Source organism: Hetaerina americana, unplaced genomic scaffold (assembly GCF_022747635.1).
Source record: "Hetaerina americana unplaced genomic scaffold, ioHetAmer1.1.p SCAF_21, whole genome shotgun sequence".
In the NCBI taxonomy this organism is placed as follows: domain Eukaryota; kingdom Metazoa; phylum Arthropoda; class Insecta; order Odonata; family Calopterygidae; genus Hetaerina; species Hetaerina americana.
In genome coordinates, this window is record NW_027286775.1 from 9,559,808 (window position 1) to 9,581,159 (window position 21,352).

The window sequence follows — 21,352 nt, forward strand, 5'->3', positions numbered from 1 at the left end:
CTCACAACTGGGTTGACGCATGGTGGTGTCAATGGTGGAGGTGGGATGAGCATCATTGGGGGGACTGCGAGTAGCAGCAGGGTGGCCTGGGTCGTCTGATGCCTCTGCTGCTGAGGGGGGATGTCGTCGTCCATTCATGCGTGTGCACCTTGGTCTGTGTCCTTCCAAACCTGTTACACTCCCCTCTTACTTCCCACTCATTCAGAGAGGCATGTCCTTGAAGCGATTTCCAGTGTATTTCAAGGATCGATTTCTTATATGTTCCCAATCACTCATAGGCTGGTTCACCTTCCTGTTCCTTGTGCAGCTGTGAAACTTGTCTCTTTCCTTGACAAACAAAGTTCCGAATGCGAACAGTCTGCCTTGCCATCCATGGACAAATTGTACAATTGTGAGACGAATTCAGGTGCTATCAGGGAGGAGGTGAACACTTTGCCAAATCTCTCTCTCAATTTCGAGAAGAAGGCTGGTGGCTGCTTTATATGGTTGTATTGTTTTTATATCGGCGCTCCCGCACCCTTCAATGAACTAGGAGCAGAATACAATGTTGTTGAGGTAAACTCAGGAAAAATGTGCTTAGCCTTCAAGTTTTGAAGACTCCTGTCGAGGATGTGAAACTACACTGTGTCTTTGCATCTTTAAAATTATTATTCTTACACAAGGAAGCTTAAATATGATCATTTTAGTAGCAATATCATTACTCTTAACAAGGTCCCTTTCATGCATGAGAGCCATATATTGTATTAATGTGGCACAAGTGAATGTTATGTTTCTAATTCTCAAATTGTCAACATATTTTTCTTGTCATAATGGTTTGAGGGAAATTAAACTATTTTGCATAAATTACTACCAGTTCATGTGATTTATTTCTGCTCCCTGAGAGTATAATTGGGTGTACACTTCAATTCCTATCGTCCTTCCACCCTCATATTTTCACTTTTATTCCTTCCATAATCTGTATCATTTACCCCTTCCAAAGTCTTCCATAGGTTATCTTGTTCTCTTTTCCAATGTTTTTTATTCACTAACCCTAGATGAGTGAAGATATATATTTTTACTATCCCATTTTTCTTTTTGCTTTTTTACTTTGGTGTAATTCTCCAGTTCTATTGCATTAAGCTCGAGTTTTTTTAAGCTCATATAAATATATATATATATATATATATATATATATATATATATATATATATATATATATATATATATATATATATATATATATATATATATATGTATTTATATGTATATATATGTATATGTATATATATATGTATATATATATGTATATATATATATATATATACACATATAAATATATATATACATATATATATATATATATATATCTTTCCCCAGTAGGGTTACGTTTCCAATTTTTCCAATCTTCTTTTCCCTATTTTTCCTACTGCCCATATTTCATAGTTGTTGTGAAGTTTAACTGATTTAACTGTTACTGTCTAATGTATTATTTAGGCGGAAAAGAAAATCTTCCACTATTCAGACCCCAGCATATTACAATTCCAAGGCATCTGGTCCAGGTTCCCAAATGTATAGTATGGCAATAGATGCCATAAAGATTTATCAAAAGTGCGTGAAAAGATCTGTGCTTGCAGAACCATGCTGCAAATAAAATCACACTGTGTATAACAAATGTAATAGCACGCAGGCAAGGAACCATGATCACTCCCAATGCTATAATATTTTAGTTCTGCCCTGGTAAGTCAACCACACATTTTGTTTAAATAAATCTCCAATTGATTGACTGATTTCTTTATTGATTCCTGAAAGACATATTTGAGACATGCATGGAACACATCACATTGATTGCAAACATTCCACAAAGATACAAATGCAATTGGAGTTTGACTACCAATGATAGTCACAAATAAAAAATAAAACAGTAAACAGGAGCAGTAAGAGCCTTCATGAGAATAAAATTATTTATCTGCAGAGAGAGACATGAATACATCGACAGTATATAATTGATGATCGCACAGGAACTGATTAAGTTTTGCCCTAAATGACAACAAATTTTCTATTTCCCTTAGTTTTCTGGGTAATGCTTTCAGGAATCAGTCACCAGCATAACATGGGTTCTCAGCAAACATAGCCAAGTTGTGAGAAGTTATCCTCAATCCATTACACCCTCTTCTGCTCTGCCTGTGTACATCAGCATTGGTTATCAAATTGAACACGGCTTTGCCTGGCTTTACAATAATAATAGTATGGAATATATACACATGGGGAATAGTTTAAATTTTAAATACTTTAAATAAAGCTCTGTAACTACATGCCCTTGGAACTTTACCTAGGATTCTCACTGTCCACTTTTTCAACCTAGAGAGGCGCATTGGATAATATGAATGCCCCTAAACGGCAATTCCATATTTCAGTTGACTAAGAATGAATGCATGATAAAATGAGAGAGCCGTTCCAAATTAGATGTTGATGGAGTTTTAAACACAACTCAGAAATTACTGTAACAACCCCTTGTTTACATGTGCATAGGAGGACACTTTCAATCACACTAAAATATCTGTCGGACAGCGTGGACTTTTAACTCAATGTTCAAAATGGTGTTGATGAATAGCAGTGATTGTGCCAAAATTTCCTTTATTATTATAATCAACCTTGCAACAACTTCAGAGTGTATAAATCATTCGCCTTGACTGGGACTCGAACCCAGATCCCTCAATATCCGGTCGAGTGCTTTAGCCACTTAAGCTACCGAGGCGTCCTCTTAAACTCTGAAATCTTGGGGATTTTAAAGGAACTAGATGTTGTGACGAAATGCCGTACATACAATGTCACAGGCATTCGTATTGGTGCGCGAGGCGCCACAGTCCACGAGGTTAAAGCCAACTTTAAACACTTATGGTGTTTTCCCTTTGACAAATTCCAAAGAGACTGCGGGAGCTGCCACAACAGTAACTTTTAACGGAGTCATCCGCTAATGCGCATTACAATGCAACAATTTCAGAGTGTAAAAATCATTCTGGGTTCGAATCCCAGTCAAGGCAAATGATTTTTACACTCTGATATTGTTGCATTGTAATGCGCATTAGCGGATGACTCCGTTAAAAGTTACTGTTGCGGCATCTCCCGCAGTTTCTTTGGAATAATCAACCTTTACTAATACCCTCTCATGAGCTGAGAGTCACATTGTATCATATTTGGCAGCATGATGGAGGGTCTGAATTAAATAGCAAATTATGCCTCTAGCCACCATAGAGTCCACATTGATTGTATGATATTTTTCCAGAACTGGATCTTCATCGGAAAGCCTTTGTCCACCCTGAAATAGTGAATTTCACATAATTTTTGGGATTAGAAAAAGGTGACTTCTACCCTCAATCATCAACCCGTATCTTTGAACTAATAAAATTAGCTTTTTCATGAATAGGCACCATGCCTTGTGTCCCCAATATGCTCTTGGCTTGGGCAAATGGAGTAATTTTCCTTTTAGCTTCTAATGCCAAAGCGAAGGGGTGTTTTAAAAAATGGCCCACCCAACTTGAGTCCAAGCAAATCCTGCGATTGATCATCTCATGGGTTGGTCGGAGGGAGGAAGTAGGCAAGAGAAGATTTTCAGTGAGTAAGACACAATTGTCCTGCTGTTAAATTGTCATTTGTTTACTCAATGATGAGGGTTGCATTACCATGAACTTCTTTTGAATACACTAGCAAAGCTCACCACTAAAAATTCTAATGAAGTTTGGAATTGAGGCAAAACTCCCTCAAAATGCAAGTATGATAATAAACCCTTAATTACTTCTAAGGAATGCCACCCTGCAGTGAATTGATGTGGAGGGTTATTTCTCTTCCCTGCGATTGGAGTATGCTCTGATGTGGTCCACAGAACAATAAATCCTTGATGCCACTTACTTATTGCTGTTAGTAGAATAGACGAGCAATATATTTTGAATACACAACCTCTGCACTCAATCCACAGTCATCTGGTCAGTGTGAGTTACAATAAGACAAGCCTGGAAAAAATTGTTTGTTCTTTGTGATATTAATGCATTTAAACTTTGGACTAAGCACACTTAGGTCCCTTTGAAAATTAAATTGTGGAAATATTTGTTCAACACATTAAAATACATTCATAGAATAACTAAAAATATGGAATGGCAGAAGCAAATTGCAGTCGTGCCAAAAACAAAAAAAGGCAGCTACATAATAATAGTGTGTAACTCAAGGAGAAACAAACCGTGACTAAATACTGAGAAATTTGGTCCCCCTGGAAGATGTTTTGAATCCTTGATTAACAAGTAGGGGTGAGTTAAAATTTATTTGATGCCAGTGTCATTGAACTTCTTAAAAATATTCATAATGTGAACTCACTTGTACGATGCACTAGATATTTTCTTCAATTTGGAGTGAACCTACTAAGAACAGGAGCTTAAGTGGGAGGTCATGCAGCAATGCCAGTAAGTTGGCCCCTTTGGCGAGTGAATGTGGTCACCTAATTCATTTGCACACATACCTTTGTGTGGAGACTTTTTCCAACCCAAGGGTGGAAGAGAGCTAAATCTCAATAATAATCATTTAGATATTATAAAAAAAACCACCCTGGGAAAAATATATCATTGGTGGTTGATTGAATTGTGGGTTTATAGAGTTGCCGCCTTTTGGGATTATGCATCAGTACTATTCACTATAGGTCACTTCATTATTTGAGAAAAGATATGCCAATGCTGAGAAAATATTTGAAAAAAAAGCGACCTACAGGGTTTCCTGCATTTTCTGTTCTTGGAAAAAATAGGTGTTTGTGAACACGAATAATTGATGACTGTCAGAAAGTTGGAAATATAATTACATTGGAGTATTTTTTAGGCAATTTAGATATTTATTAAGTGAAATTGTCAATTTTGATGCCCATTAAAATGAATTTGCTTACTATTAGGTATTTCTCCATTGCATCACTTGAGAAACTAATTTTACACTCTTGAACCTACAAATTGCGTACTCGAATTTAGACTTGGGGATCATTTATTCTCTCATTCAGGGCACATACAAGCAAGTCATGAGTGTAGGGAAGGCATTAAGGAATTGTTAACAACAGGTGAAGGATTTTTTGGACATCTTTTGGTGTTCCTGATTTTTTTATTGTTTTCAATTTAGACACATTTGAATCTCAAATAAGAGAAATATTTCAGATTAAATTTTGGCAGCAGTATATGTTTTACGTAATCCTCATGATTTATTCTTCGTAGAATATCTTCAGCTTCCCTGCCTTGATAGGTTTTCAAACAACTCTACAGAAAAGATGAAATTATTCTGTAATAATGAGGAAGCACTAATCAAAGAGTATATATGTAAAACATTTCATGAATTGCTAGTAAGTGAAGCTAGATTGGATTAAGAATGAAGGTTCATTGAATTATGGAAATTTTTATGTTTCATCATTTTCAAAAAACAAAAAATCACCATTTCTAGCATAAAATTTCGCCAAAATAAGATAATCCATTCACACTGAGGGCATTTACAGGAAAGATATTAATCAAAGCATAAGAAATTCAGTTATACAAGCAGATTGGTTTTTAGATTGGTAGGAGCTTAAGCATAACAATCATTTTGCACCACTTCCAGCCAAATAAAAACTCGCACATGTATAGTAACTCGGAGGAAATCGGAAGCAGTCATGAAAATGAGATGCATAAATTATTATGTCCAAATATTATAGCTTGTTAATTGGCCAATTTCTTTTTAAAAATATCATTGAATTAGTAATTGTTGCAAGTTATCTCATAGAATATGTCCCACTTAAAATCCAGGATCTTGCTCACAGACCAAAATATGTAACTTAAGATGAGTAGGCCAAAATACAATTCCTGTGATGAAAGTGGATCAACCTCATGCTAGATTAGAGATTCAAGCAAAAGGGAAAAAGGAGTCATTTTGTAATATTAGGCCTGTGAGGGTAGATATATAAAGAGACAATTACGCGTATAAGGATAACTAAGTTTCACATGTACTTGATAGTGAGATAGAGAAAGCATTAAAAGAATGAAATGAAACAAGGCTGAGAGAAACATCACTTCAGATTCGGCTGATATTCATTCATGTAGAGGCCCAAGAACAGCACTTTGAAGATTCTAAATGTTTGTGCAAGTCTGTTCAATAAATTACTTTTTAAAATAAAAGCGTTACTTTTGGAACTTACCCTGTATTCCACAGTTACACATTTTGAAAATTTGAGAGTTAGTTTACAAGCTTTAATATTCTTCAGTAGTGTACATATAAGAATTTATTTAGTTGTCTGGAGATTTTGTGCATATTCATACATACATATAGGAAACTTCTTTAATGTCTATGTCAAGATTTCCATCGTAATCACTCGTTAAACACTTCAGTTGTCCCTTTCACCAATTTGAATTGCTTTTCTCATACTTCATTTGTTTTGTCAACAAACACTAAGCTTTGAGCGCATGTGTTTATTGAACTAGTTCGCGCCAATTTAGTTCGGTATTGTGTTAATATATTTGTTTACTTCTCGAAGAGTCAAAATATAATAATATATATCCGTTGATATAGAATGTCAGATTCGTCTTTGCGTAAAAAAATATCGGTAGTTTTTGTATTAGAAGATGGTATCGATAAATCAAACGTTTCTAATGAAATGAAGGCAGCACAACAAGTTAGTTTTTAGACAATAGAATCTTTGTTGCTGTTTTATATTTTTTTATGTGCATTATGTAAATTAATTTTCATATAATATGCCTGCTGTAACCTTACGCGTTTTCCTTTTATTCGTAAACTTCTTAAATGTTTCCTGTTGGCGAACTTCCAGAAATATTCCTAAAATTTGTTTTTGATACTTGGGGTGTTGGTTGGCGTGTTTTGGATATTATTTTGCATGTGTTATCTGCAGTAAATAATCTTAGTGCCGCGATTTACCATTTATTCAAATTTTATGAGTTTAAAGTCCGTTTTTAAAGGAAGACGTGTCTTGCCGTGATATGTCGTTTAGTTTTCTCGAAGTATAATAGAGCTTGCCTCGACTATTTTCAGTGCTGCACCGATCAAGACGTTTCAACTGCCTGGCTTTCATCTGAGGAATGTTTTAAACTAAAGCCTAAGAAAACTGACATATTTGTAATCGACGAGTTTTCCGGAAAAGCATTCAATTACCTGAAAGAATTTAAGTGCGTGTAAGTTGTGAAACTTATAAAGGTGCTTCAGAACCTTAATTATGATAGAAATATCATGGGAAATAATTCTAATCGTATTCTCCTGGCTTGTGTTTTTCATTTTTAATTCACTTAACAATATATCCAAAAATTATCAATTGCAGACCTTCAACTAATTGTGTTCAATCTTTTGCATGATTTGGCGAACCATTAATAATTGTATTGTTTAGGATTATCGGCCCGCGATGCCTAATGACCTGTTTGTTGGAAAGGAAGGCCATCCCAAACATACCATCGCCTATTATTTCCATTGCCATGGTCGGAATTGTTGCGACCGCTACCGGGTTCACGAAGGAAATCAAGGTATAATGCATATACGTTTTTATTGCTTACATTGTATCTACTCGCCTGAGCACTATCACCTGGTTTTACTCCGCAGAAAACCCTCAGTGAAAAAATTGGCCTAATGGGTGGGATTTATTTGAATGCTTTCAATGCAAGCGTTACGCACCTGATTGCTGATGGCGTAGGAAGCCAGAAATATAAGGTAGGATTTGTAAAATGTCGTGTTTCATTTATTCGTGAAGTCTTTTCCTCCGTTTTCACTCTAAGTTAGTTGCTGTCTTAAGGTGGCCGTGGAACGTAAGGTGCCCATCATGACTGAGGATTGGGTGGGTGCAGTGTGGGAGGCTGGACTTAAGGAGAACGTGAGTGCCATGGATGTACAATTCTCCCTTCACAAACTGCCTACGTTCAAGGGAATGGTGATTTGTGCATCCCAAATATCGAAAAAAGAGAAGCAAAATTTGATGACATTGATCACTAGTAATGGTAAGTTTCCCTGTTTACATCGGTAGAATTTTTATGAATCGCATGTATGCTAGCGTTTTATTTGACTTCTGGGTATTTTCCGTGTGTAACAAAGTTGGTTCTGCTCCGCTCTAAGTGATGTTCTGTTTCCACGCTTAATGACTGAATATTTTTCGTGAAAATTGAAAATGTCCTTGTCACTACCCTAAGAGTGCTTTCCACTTCCAAAGTTTATTGTTTATTTACGTGCGTTATTATGGTTATTATTTATTCTGAAATATTTTTGGTAGGCGGGCAGTACTCGCCTCAACTTGACTCCAAGGAAACAGGACTCCTGGTTATTGGTGATCCTTCTGGAACTAAGTTCACCTTTGCTAAAAGATGGGGTATTCCATGTGTGACACCACAGTGGGTGTATGATTCTGCTTCCAAAGGGTGCTGTTTATCATTTGATAGTTACTTCATTGAGGGTCACTCCACGGCCAAAGCATTGTGCTCAACTCCAGAGCAAGGAAAAACACAAGGTTTGCAATTTTTATACCTAACTCATGATATTATTTTAGTTTAGTTATAAATACTTGACTTTTTAATCTGCTGAAAGTTTTATATAAATGATTATGGGTTGGATGAAGTGAGGTTGGTAGCTAATTATCTCTGTATTTTAATTGGGCCCTCAACTATACTGGCAGGTTTCACATTCGATTATGTATTACATCCATTAAAATTTAAGTTAAAGTCATATGCTTCTCACTGCAAGTGCCTTCTCAAAATCCATCAACCGCACACTTTCTTTTTATGTTCTCTATTAATTCATATTATTGACTTATTACCGCAATTCCATGCAAATCTCTCTCCTTTCTAAAGGCTAACTCTTTGAAATATTTTAACTCTAAATTAATTGTTTTGGTGGTTAGTTAGTATGTTGCCTAATATGGTTTCCTGTTGGAACACTTTCCTGATGAAATGTTGTGTTTGAATTTTATGCAAGTCAAGCGATTGGGCTGGTGTTGCATACTGACATTGGTTGTCATTTCACCTTAAGCCTTGTGGCTGCAGGAAAATTCAAAGTGGCAACAATATTTATGATTCATGGACGAATATTGGTAGCTTACCATTTTAAGGTGGGTTTTGGATGGACTCAGGCTTTACTCCACTGCATTTCTTTTTCTTGCCTTACGAGACAAAACACCCCACCCTGCAATAAAATTGTTCGTCAATTCCATGCACATTTCAACCAAGATCCCTATCCTTTTCGTACCCCTTCCCTGCTTGCCTAACATCCTCCATGCTTTTATCACAGTCTTCATCGCTAATAAAAACGCTCTGCATTCATCTGTCCTGCCCGCTTATGCTTTCTCCCAACAATCCCCTCTCCTTCCTCACCATGCCTTGCACCTCATAATATAGTTTCTGTTTGTTATTTATTTGGTATTCTACCGGTTAAGGTAGGTTTTGGTTGGACACAAGCTACCCAATGATACTCGTACTGTGATGATTCCCTTGTATCTCTTAACAAAACAAAACCTGGCATCGGACGCGACACTAAGTCCCTCTTCATCTCCGTATGCTTCCTTCCCCTCTTCATTCCACCCAGCATCCCTACACTATTCTTTCCCCTTTCTCATTTTCCTAACATCCTCCCCTCTCTATCACAGTCTTCAACATCCCACTGCCAATCACTTTGCTTTGCATCCATTTTTCCTGCCTCCCTAGGATTTCTCCCACTTACTCGTTTGTTTTCCTTTCAGTCCTGGGATCGAGATGATGCAGTGGATATCGTACTGGCTTCCCACCCAGAGGGTTCAAATCCCAGTGGCGGTGTTGAATATTTCTCAGAGGTGTCTCGATCCCTACTTGAAGTGCTTTGTGGAGGGCACTTCGAGTGAGTACACCGTCTGTCCGTTGGATGGGGCGTTAAACTGCAGACCCCTTGGCACCTTTCGTAAAGAGTAGGCTAATGCCGACGCCGGGTTTCTCTCCACCCTTCATCCTTTCCTGTCCCTCCCTAATGACCTCAGCTGTCAGTCGCCTCCCCTAAATACTGCCACTACTCCTTTCAGTCCTCTTCACCTTCTCCATCCTTCTCGACACCCACATTTCTAAAGCCTCCAATCTATGTCCGTCCTCCTGCTTCTATGGCCATGTTTCCACGCTGTACATAACTACGCTCCGATATCAGAGTTTTGACCAACCTTGCTCTCATCAATTTCCTCCTGCTTGTGAAACATTCTTTGCCTTAAGCAATTATTCTTTAAATCTCCATTTCTGTGACCATCTTGGTCCAATACACTTCTTCCACCTGATATAGTTTTTTTATCCTCATTTCAACGTTTAACTTCTTCCATCCTTCCATCCATCCATCCTTCCAGCCATCTTTCTTCTCAAAAACGTCACAATCTTTGTTTTGCTTACATTGATCCCTGTGCAATACCACAGTTCAGGTGCATAATAGGGAAACAAAATTCTGATGAAATCAACAACGTATTTCTTTCTACTCCTGCAGATACACTGCCAGATTTTTCCATGTGCAGCACCATTGCTGGTGATAGCACCCGACTCAACATCAACGACACAATAGCTGCAGAAATCTCTGCCGTGCCAGAGCCGCGCACTCCCAGGAAAGGAAATGGTTTGTTCTAATTTCTTTGAAGCATTTTGTCATTGAAAAATTTGTGAGGCATTATTGTTATTGGTATAATTTTTGTGTTGCAGGTGGAAATAAAGACTATATTGACCTAGTGAACAAGCTGGATGTGTCCGAAGCTAAGAAAGCTGGTCATTTTTTGGATGGATGCAAAGTGAGTTTGATTAGTCGAGCATTACTCTTTCTTCCACCTTTTGAAGATAGGAGGACTGAGTTCAACAGATTCAGGCTTGAGGTCGTGGAAGTTCATCATAATGAAATAAGGACAATTTGCACTTTTCCACAGTTTATTTAACGTACGACGCGTTTCAACTCACAGAGTCATCATCAGGTACAAGACAAACTAAATAGTAAGGAGACCTTATTTATATGTACAGAAGATATGGTTGGGGAGGGAGAGTCGTGTAGGGGAGAGGAGGAGGGGGGGAGGAGAGGCGGAGAGGTTATAAAGAGCGAAAAATGGGGGGTTAATGACAGGAAAAACCGCAAAGTGGGGGACAAGGGGCTGGAGTATCAGGAGCGGGTTGTTGTATAGCAGGGGGTTAAAGGCTTAAGGACATAGGGAAGGAATTATCAGTAGGAGATAGTGGGGGGGGGGGAAGATGGGTTAAACAGGTAACTTTCTGGGAAGCAGAGCCCACTGCTGGTTTTAGTGGAAGGGATGAGCCACGTGCTGCGAGGGGGGGGAAGGGGGGGGGGGAAGTGCACTAGTTAATTCTTGGAAAATATGATGACCGGTGGTAGTGGGCAGTGAGAGACCCTGACAGGGGGGGGGGGGGGAAGAGAGGAGAAGGTAGGAGGGTGAAGTCATGAAAGAGGAGGGGCAGTAGGATTTTGATTCTTGAGTTTATTAATCGTGAAAGGGATCTTGAGGAGGGGTGAATGGTTCACAAAAATTTGTTCATTTAGGAGAACATTGTGGTCCTCCTGCAGTATTTCCAATTGTTCCAATGTGTCCAGTTTCATCCCCTTATTCTCCAGGTGGAGGATTTCCGGAACAAACTTGCACTCATGTGATGTCCTTATTAGATGTTTGGCTAGGAGAGACGTTTCATCCCCTGATGTCCAGCATCTCTTATGTTCTTTCACTCTCGTGATGAAACCTCTCCCAGTCTGGCCTATGTAGCACTTTTCACAGGAATCACATTTCACTTTGTACACACCGGATTGAAGGAGGGGGTCCAACTTGTCTTTATTTCTGCATAATATCCTCCCTAGTGTGGAGGGGTTGTAAAGGGAAATGTTATATGTATCTTTGGGGAAACGTCTGGCTAATTTGTCCGTGAGGGGACCAACAAATAATAATTTACACCACTTTTTTGTATTGTCTTTAGCGGGCCTAAGAGGGCAAATTTTGGAAATGGCAATTCTCTGGAGTTTTTTCTTTAGCATTTTCAATATTAAATTTGGATCATAGCCATTAGATGATGCTATGGATTTTATAATGTTGAGTTCCTTATTGAAGTTGGTTTTTGTGAGGGGTAAATTTACTAGTCTATGTAACATCGCATGGAATGCGGATAGTTTATGAGCATTAGGGTGACAAGAATCAAATGGAATGATAATGTTGCTATAGCATGGTTTCCTGAATACTGAAAAGTTGTGTTTGTTATTTTTAATGGTTATCGTGAGATCCAGAAAGTTTAGACCTATTTCGGACTCTATTTCCATGGTGAAAGAAATTTTGGGATGTTGATGGTTAAGTATGTTTAGGAATAACTCTAGTTGTCTCTCACTCCCTGTCCAACAGCAGATGATGTCATCAACATAGCGATACCAATAGAAGATATTTTTTTTTTAAAAGGGGATGGTTGGAATTAAATAGGTTTCTTTCGAAGTCGTCCATAAATATTTCAGCTAATAATGGTGAGAGAGGGGATCCCATAGCGAGACCATCTGTTTGGTGATAAAAATTTTTGTTGTTTTGTCTCTTCATAAATTGTTTCTCTCTTTCTCTGTTGTGCTGTCATGTAGCTGCATGTTACATTCCCCAGAACTACTCTTTGAATTGTCACATTTGCTTTTTGATGCACCGCCTGAAGCGTATTTAGGAAATGAAGGTGCATTCCTCTTTCCAGTGTCTACAATTGCTTAAGTATTCATCCGTCTAGTTTTGCGAGGCTGGTGGGTATCATTTACATCCTGTCCTATTTACGTCCTGTCCAATTAGATTGGGCCCTTCTTTAAAATGTTGTGCAGTTTCATTCTCCTGCCCTCCTTTTTCAATCAGGTATACTTGAGTGGCTTCAATCCTGGTCAAGTTGAGAAACTGAGGAAGATAATCAATGGAGGCGGAGCAACGCGATTTCACCAAATCACTGAATCTGTATCCCACGTTATCGTTGGAGAATTCATGTATGAAGAAATGAAAACACTCAAATCTGGAAAATTTAGGTAAACTAAATGACTATAAACTTGCATAATTTAGCCCATAATTTGTATTTTTGCTTAGATATGCCATGTTGGTTTGCAGGTAAACTTGATATTATCATTTTTTGTAACAGTTGAAGTAACGGTAGAAGTTGGTTTGACTATTAGTTTCCCATGCTGTAGGTAATGAAATGCTTGTATGAAATTACTTGTGATGTAAATATATTTTGAGGAATGAAATGGTGTAACTTTGTGGAACTCCTTCGTGATGAACAGGAAAGAAAAGCATTTGCTCTTCGACATGGATATGAATTTACTTTTCGCTGGTTTCAGTGCACTCGGTCAGATGATGATGATGATAATAATAATAATTCAATTCTGGCAAAATTGAGACTGTTGCAAAACCCTATGGAAGAAAACAACTACACATGAAGGGGAGTGTGAAAAACCTGCAAAAACCTATGGATAGATAATGCTAATGTTATAGTTTGCGAAATTAAAAAATAAATAAGATTAAAATAAAGCAATGCATTAAAAATAAGAGAAGAAACAAAAGGAGAACTGATACACTCATAATGATGATATGCCACATCAAAACCAGTCGCAGAGAAGTTATATTTTTGTCGAACAGCAGAGTATTTTTCTTTCATGTGCAAAATATTTAGAATAGAAAAGGATATGTGGTTAAGATTTTTTCACCAGTTAAGTTATTGTAATACTTGTTTACAATTTGGGTATTAATAATGTTTATAAAGTGTGCATGCCCTTGGAAAATGCAGTTAATAGGTCTAATGTCATCGTACTGGTTTCATTGTCTTATAATGAGAATTACATGAGGAAAATGTGATGTTGTTGGCTACGGGGTAATGCTGCATCTCCTTTGCAGGCCCTTTGTTGTGCGTGTCGATTGGCTGATTGAGAGTATGAGGCTTGGCCGTGTGGCAGATGAAGACAAGTTCCTCTGCTTTGATCTCAAACCAACGGAACAACCTTCACCACTCAGCAAAAAGGTGATCATATTCCTCCTATCATAACTCTCGTACGGATACCATACCAGGCAGATTTTTTTTTTTGCTGTTCCAAAAAACAATTTATCTTCATCTTTATTCATCAAAGAGCAGCACTTGCCACTAGAGATGTCAGCAAAAGAAAAACATAAATAAATACATTAATTACGGTGGTAAAGAGATATAATTGTATTATAATTTCACTCTTGAGAAATCCAAGTCAAAATGTTCATTTCAAGAATACCAGGGGTTTGAAATCAACCAATCCTCAATAACATTTTTGAACCTATTCTAGCTTGTCTGTCTTGCAGTATGGAGAAGTTTGTTATAGAATTTTAAGGCAAGGTTAATCCAATGATTGAAGGTTTTGGATAATCTGCATTGGGTAGTGTCTAACATGTTGACCGTCATCACTCTCAGCCTGACAAAGAGTGGACGACAGTGATCATGATGGCCAGAGCTGGTCATAATCCTAACTGCTTTCTTTTGTAATATAAGCAGAGAGCTTTCCTGTCACTTGGATGTCCCCAAAGCCTTAAGCCATAACTTCGGTGACTTGTTTTTGTGTTTTTTAGATTGGACTTGGTAATATTTTGTTTGTTGCTTTACATTTGAAATAGTTTTGACATAATATTTTGTTTCACAATATTCTCCCTTGAGAATAGATTGAGTAATTGAATGGCATTGGAAAGGTATCATAAAATCCATTGGTATTAGCTATAACAGAAGTTTGCAGTAAACATTCATTTTCTAGTTACAGCCGATGTTCATGGGTTTGTGCCAAACATTTATGTAACTATGAGCATCATTTCTTTTATGTATCTTAATTGAGCGTGTGTCTTTGCTCCTTTTTGACGTGCCTTATATCATGTACATACACCACCCACCTGGTATTTTTATATTGTGGTCTCTGGGCAAATAAAAAGTAATAATAAAAATAATAATGAAAAGAAAGGATGGGATATTGGTTGGTAAATTAGGAAGAGAGTAGTATTTTACGTTATAATAGCAATGTGAAACGGGAGAGAAGCTCAAATGTGAGCGCTTCAGTCCTCCACGCGGATGTCCATAAACAGGCAGAGGTAAGTCAGAGGAGTGGGCAATGCTACTTCTTCGGCACATTTCCAGCGTTAAAGCCTCAACAAATGTCTCTCCGTTGATTGTCACCTTTGTTAACCAATATATCAATATAGGAGTTATTTTCTATTTTTCTCATATCGTGACACGGGGCTATCCCCTTTCAACATTTAACTTTGTGTCTGGCATGAATGATGATGAATTGCCAATCATTCTTGTCTACATCTACATAATATCCCGCAAGCCGCCGCAAGGGCGTGTAGCATGGGATGTTAGGTCACCAACCGTAAAAAGGAACAATACCACATGCAAAACTGCAGTTGCTATCCTGTATTGTCCGTGGGAAGAAGGAGTCCTTGAGTCGGCTAGTTCTGGCATCTATTTCCCGAATGTTATATGCATGATCCAAGCGACCAATGTATGTAGGAGTGCAAATAATTTGCAAGACCTCGGTGCTGAAACATGCGGATCTGAATTTATTTAATAATTTCAATCTTGCATTGAATCGTCTCTCTGCCAATGATTCCCACCCCAAATCCATGAGCATTTCGGTGACGCTTTGCGTTTTATCGTAATAATTTTTTTATAAAACGGGCTACCCGTCGTTGAACCTTATCAATTTCCCGAATGCGGCCTTTTTCACTCGGATCCCACACGCTACATGCGTATTCTAAATGAGGCCTTACAAGAGCGTGGTAACAACGTTCCTTGACCTTCGAGTCACTTTTGCCGACAATGAGTCTAATGAATCCCAATTTTTTATATGCTTGACCGCAGACTTAAGTATGTGAGTCCCCCAAGTTAAGTCTTTTGTGAATGTAACACCTAGGTATTTTACCGTATCAACTACTGCTAGATCAACTCCAGCTTATTTGTAAGCAAATCCCGTTGATCTTTTAAAGAAATTTACCACCGAACATTTATTATAATTTAGTGTCAACTCCCAGATAGAACGCCATTTAGTAATTCAATCTAAATCCTGCGCTAGAATAAAACGATCCTCATCCCCAGAGATCTCCCAATAGATCACCGTGTCATCCGCGAACATCCTAATTTTACTTTTCACTCTGCGGTTCAAATCGTTAACAAAAATCAAGAAAAGCAACGGCCCAATTACACTTCCCTGAGGTACCCCCGACGTGACTCGAACGCTGTCGGATCTAGCGCCATCAAGGACTACCCTCTGTTCCCGCTCTGAAATAAAATCTTTAACCTTATTTATTGAGCCCATGTTTATACCTGTAACCTTTAATTTATGAATGAGTTTACCATGGGGAACCTTATCAAATGCCTTTTGAAAATCTAATGTATGCAGGGGCTGCAGCTGCTGCAAGGTGGACCACCCGTTGCAAGCCCCATGATCCCCATGAAGGTCGGAAGATTGGAATCCAAAGCCGCAGAGGATGGAATAGAACCATTGGCTTCTGCAAATGAGAAGGAACTCGTGCAAAAATATCTCGGAGGCGGTGAAAGTCCAGGTGCGTCTTTCAAATCACTTTGGTGTGATGCCAGTTCAAGTCTGAATGACGTTTTATGCAGACGTCACTGTAATTGGCCTTGAGAGAAATGTGGGTTATTCCTTGGGTCCATTATCTGCCTCTTTGGCCAAGGTCATGAGGTCTTGAAGTGAGCGGTCGCATCCAGGTTCAAGGCCTCTTTGCATGACCTTTCACACTTGATGACATCCCTTATTGTATCAAAATATCATGTTTGTCTGCATTCTTCTCTGGAGGTGGATCTAGCAGTGAGGAAACTATTCTCTCAGGAGAGGAGAGAATTCTCACTGCTACATCTGTGTAAATAGCACGCTATGCACCAAAAGGGTGTGTGGCAAGGGGTGCGAGCACCAAGGGGAAAGGGTTGGTGATAAGTGGGGATATGGGAGAGGAAGAGGAAAAATATTCAGTGAGAAAAAAATCAAATAACATGCAAATTTGAATACGAGGTCTTTCCATTAAATACGCGAACTGGTGCAACCAGGCGGGCATTGCGTGGATTAAAGCCCCGCCCACCGACTACCGGTGCTAGTTGCCTCTGAGACCCAATGAGCAGTCATCTGTGCTTGGCGGATCATTAGCTGTGCATATGATGCTATGTTAGGTTAGTTTCTGTTGTCCTTGTTTTTACTGTTTGTCAAAATTGGAAATTGAAGAAATCACGGAGCAACAATCCAACACAAAGTTTTTTGGTGAAGTGCAGTGGTAAAAGTTATCAAGAATTTGCTATTATTTATACAGGGTTGCACCCAAAAGTGGTAGGACTGATTTTTTTACAAGAATTTTATTGACGATATACTTCCATCGACTTAATAATCTTCAAAGTATGCTCCTTGAGCTGCTACGCACTTAGTATAACGTTGATCCCATTCCCCGTACGCCCGCTGGAAATTTTCTTTGGGGATGCCGTTGATGACCCTCGTCGACCTTTATCGAGTCAAAACGTGATCCCTTGAGCTGTCTTTTCATCAGGGGGAAGAAGAAGAAGTCCGGTGGTGCCAGATCGGGAGAATAGGGCGGGTGCGGCAACGTGGCAACGCCGTATTTGGCCAGGAGCTGTCGGTCGACACTCAAAATTTTCGGCACCATCTTGGCGCACACCTTGCGCATGGCCAAATCCTGTGAAAGAATGCATTGGACGTTGGATGCAGACAGACCCAACTGGTCTGCAATTTCTTCACTGGTTAAGCGTCGGTCTGTGTTCAGCAGTGTCCTCTGTCCACATCCGTGTCGGTTCTTGCCGTCGTCGGCCGTCCGTAGCGATGGTCGTCTTCAACGAGCTCCCTACCCTCTTTGAACAACTTGTGCCACTCAAATACTGTGGAACGGCTTAAGGCAGTGTCCCAATAAGCCTGCTTGATCATATCGAGGGTCTCAGTTGCCGTCCTCCCGAGTTTCGCACAAAACTTCACGGAATAACGTTGCTCTAAATTCAGATTCATTTTGTTTTTCGACACGGACAAAAAACTTGCTTCACTAAAAATGGTGTCCTCACTCAACGACAGCCCGCAGGCGACTGAGGTTGGTGTTGGTCTGTTGCTAAGAGCCCCCTCCACCTTACCCTGCCAGGCAGACCCCCCTCCACCGCTCCATTCGTGCCAGAGAAAATCAGTCCTACCACTTTTGGGTGCGACCCTATATATATGTATAATATATAATTATATATGTTTAATATATATATATATGTGTGTGTGTATGTATGTATGTATGTATGTATGTGTATGTATATATATATATATATATATATACATACACATATATATATATATATATATGTATGTATATATTTTGACAAGCACAGGGTTGGATGCCCGACAACTGCTCGAACCAATGCTCAGGTGGCCAAGGTGAAAAACGTTTTGGACTCTGACTGGCGTTTAACCATCGCCCTTATGAGTGAGGAGACCGTCCTTTCAGTCGGAACCATCCACACCATTATAATAGAGGATCTTGCGGTGAGGAAAGTGTTCGCGAAGCTGGTGCCAAAAGTCTTGAGCGAGGAGCATACGTAACTGTCGCGGGTGGAAATTTTGCAAGAAATTTTGGTCTGCGTCCAGGAAGATGAAGACTTTCTCGACAGTGTTATTACCTCAAAGGATAGCTCAAAAAGAGCTCAAAGGATATCGGTTCGACTCCATCAAGGCGGTTCAATGGCGATGGCAAAGGCTCTCAATAGTATTCCGGAAACCCACTTCCAGCGGGCTTTTGACGAGTGGCAGACACGCCAAACTAAGCATGTTATGATGCAGTACAAATGTATTTTGAAGATTATTTGGTAATTGTAATGATAACTGCAATAAATTATGATTTTGGGAACCAGTCCCGATTCTTATTGTATGAACCCTGTATTTACATACCAATGAAGTAGTATAATTACATATTAATTGGTTAAGCCGGAAGTGATGTGTAGTGACAATCCCAGGTATTCATTTACAGAATAGAACATATTATTTTTTAATAGATTGAACAGCTTTTTCTTGAAAACAGGTACTTTTGTTTCATATTTGATTTCATGGTGAAGTTTATTGAATAACCTCAAGCCCATTCCTTTGGGCCCATGGGCAGTATTGTGTGTCCTGACAAATGGTTGGTGCAGGTCATTGCAGGTCCTTGTGTAGTGACTATGGTAATTGTGGTTGAACTTGTACTGGGAAATATTACCCTTTGCATGCAAGATGACATTAAATATATATATGCAAGGTACTGGTAATCGACCAAGTCTTTTGAAGAGAGGTTTACATGGTGCATCGCAAGGAGCATTGCTCATAATACGTATAATCCTCTTTAGGATTTTGAAGATTATGCCCACATGGGGAGAGGAACCCCAGAAGAGGATACTGAAAGTAACACGGGAATAAAATTCACCATAGTAAATTGATAGAAGGACCTCTAAATTTACAGAATATCTAATATTTCTAATGAGGAAGCATAGGGAACTTAACTTTCTTCGTAATTTGAAAATGTGTTCCTCCCAAGACATGTTTCTATGCAGAATAACTCCCAGGAATTGGGCGCTGGAATTTTGGGGAATGCTCACACCTCCTACATCTACTGAAATTGCAGGGGAAACTTTGGAGTCCTTGAGTCTGCTAGTTCTGGCATCTATTTCTTGAATTTTATATTCATTATCCAATCGACCAATGTATGTTGGAATGCGAATAATTTGACGAGACCTCAGTCTTGAAACATGCAGCTCTGAATTTATTTAGTAAGTTTAACCTAACATTAAATTGTCTTTGTTCCAATGATTCCCAACTCCAGAAGAATTTTTGGGACACTTTTTATCTTATCGAAATATTTTGAGCCAAGCGAACTGCCCTGCAGTGAACCTTCTAAATTTTCCAAACTGCTCCTGTGATCTGTCTCTCCCAAGATAAGAGGTTTTGAGGTCAATACATACTGATATGGTGAACTCCCTGAAATATCCCTATTTCCTAAAATAAATATGCATGAAAACATTAGTGATGATTATTGAAAGTCAGGAATCAGGTTTCCTTTTGTAGTCATGATGCTTTCTTCTCCATAAATCTTAATTTGTTTTCCAAATCATGTATAAATTATTTGTCCGCAGGTTTAATTTCAGTAATCGTAACGTATGGATGATAAAACATAGTTTTTCCTAAAGCATTGTGTTAGTTGCTGTTTGTGTTTAAAGAAATGTTTTTACTTGCAAACTATTCAGTGTGGTCCTCTTTTATCTCATTGAATGTTTGAAAATGAAGTCAAGAGTAATTTTTTGCATTAATTTTGTCTTCTAGAAAAGTTGCCCCCTAGAGTTCCAGAAGTGAGTCAAGAGAATGCAAGACAAAAGACATCTTCGAACGATGAGGTCTCACAGGAAGATAGAGCCAATGAAACATCTACGGCACTCACTGGGAAATTATTTGATGGTAATCTTAGGCTGCTCGCATGTGTGGTATATTGATTTGAGCTCAGATAATTCATTCATTTAACATTTTGACTTTTATTTTGCCCATGAGGATTATAATATTAAATCAAGCATATTTTTGGTAACATTTATTTCATGGAATTGTTTCAAATTTTCACTTTTTTGATGATTTTTAATGCGTACCTTTTCCTATTTCTGTGATTTTAGGTTTGAAAATTGATAGCTTTAATTTTCAAGTAATAAATTCATTTCATTCGAGTAAATTCTTAGAATTAAGTAGAATCTAAAAATATGGGCATTTTATCAGAGTAGTGGCTTTGATTTGCACCTTTGTTGCAGTGCTAACCTTCTTGTTTTTTTTCATGACGACAATGTTTCTTATAAAATAAATAAATTTTGACTGACTTAAAAGGAGTACTATTATGCTTCTTGTTATGAATAAATTGGTTCTCACCATACTGTATGCTTTATTGTATGAATGGCAAAGTGTTATTATGGTGTCTTGAGCTTATCTGTTGGTATAATATTTTGCCAAAACAAAACTTGGAAAAATTGCAACTTTTAGTCAGGAAGACCTTGAAATGAATGTCCAGGAATTTCGTCCTCAGGTTTCTTGTGTGGTCACACTATTCACATAGTCACAGAAGTTGCTGGAGTAGACTCTGAGGCCTTATTAAACCTTCAAGTTTGCATATTTGACAAGGAGGTGACTAAATGAAAGAGTGATTTATTTAATTGTTGCTAGATTCATCTTCTATGGACTTGGACCACATTTTTGAGCCTGAGAAAAAATCAAGAGAGTCCGATTTCAACCAATAGGTGCCAGCAGCCCACATTGTCACCACATTCCACTTACGGATCAGAATTTGTCATCGAGTAAAAACCGTTTCTGAATGAAAACAAGCATGTTGTCATAAATTATTGAA

The 21,352-nt window shown here is 38.4% G+C and overlaps 1 protein-coding gene across 1 annotated transcript in view; it reads left to right on the forward strand.

Annotated features, from left to right (window-relative positions):
• Positions 1-4,424: 4,424 nt before the first annotated feature.
• Positions 4,425-21,352, forward strand: part of mus101 (mutagen-sensitive 101) — a 58,950-nt gene continuing 42,022 nt past the window's right edge. The window contains exons 1-12 of the mRNA XM_071586160.1: positions 4,425-4,430; positions 7,015-7,154; positions 7,364-7,496; positions 7,573-7,680; positions 7,763-7,964; positions 8,234-8,467; positions 10,447-10,572; positions 10,656-10,741; positions 12,818-12,981; positions 13,844-13,967; positions 16,357-16,519; positions 20,296-20,427. Coding sequence (XP_071442261.1) covers positions 4,425-4,430; positions 7,015-7,154; positions 7,364-7,496; positions 7,573-7,680; positions 7,763-7,964; positions 8,234-8,467; positions 10,447-10,572; positions 10,656-10,741; positions 12,818-12,981; positions 13,844-13,967; positions 16,357-16,519; positions 20,296-20,427 — 1,618 coding nt within the window. The remainder of the gene's footprint in view (positions 4,431-7,014; positions 7,155-7,363; positions 7,497-7,572; positions 7,681-7,762; positions 7,965-8,233; positions 8,468-10,446; positions 10,573-10,655; positions 10,742-12,817; positions 12,982-13,843; positions 13,968-16,356; positions 16,520-20,295; positions 20,428-21,352) is intronic.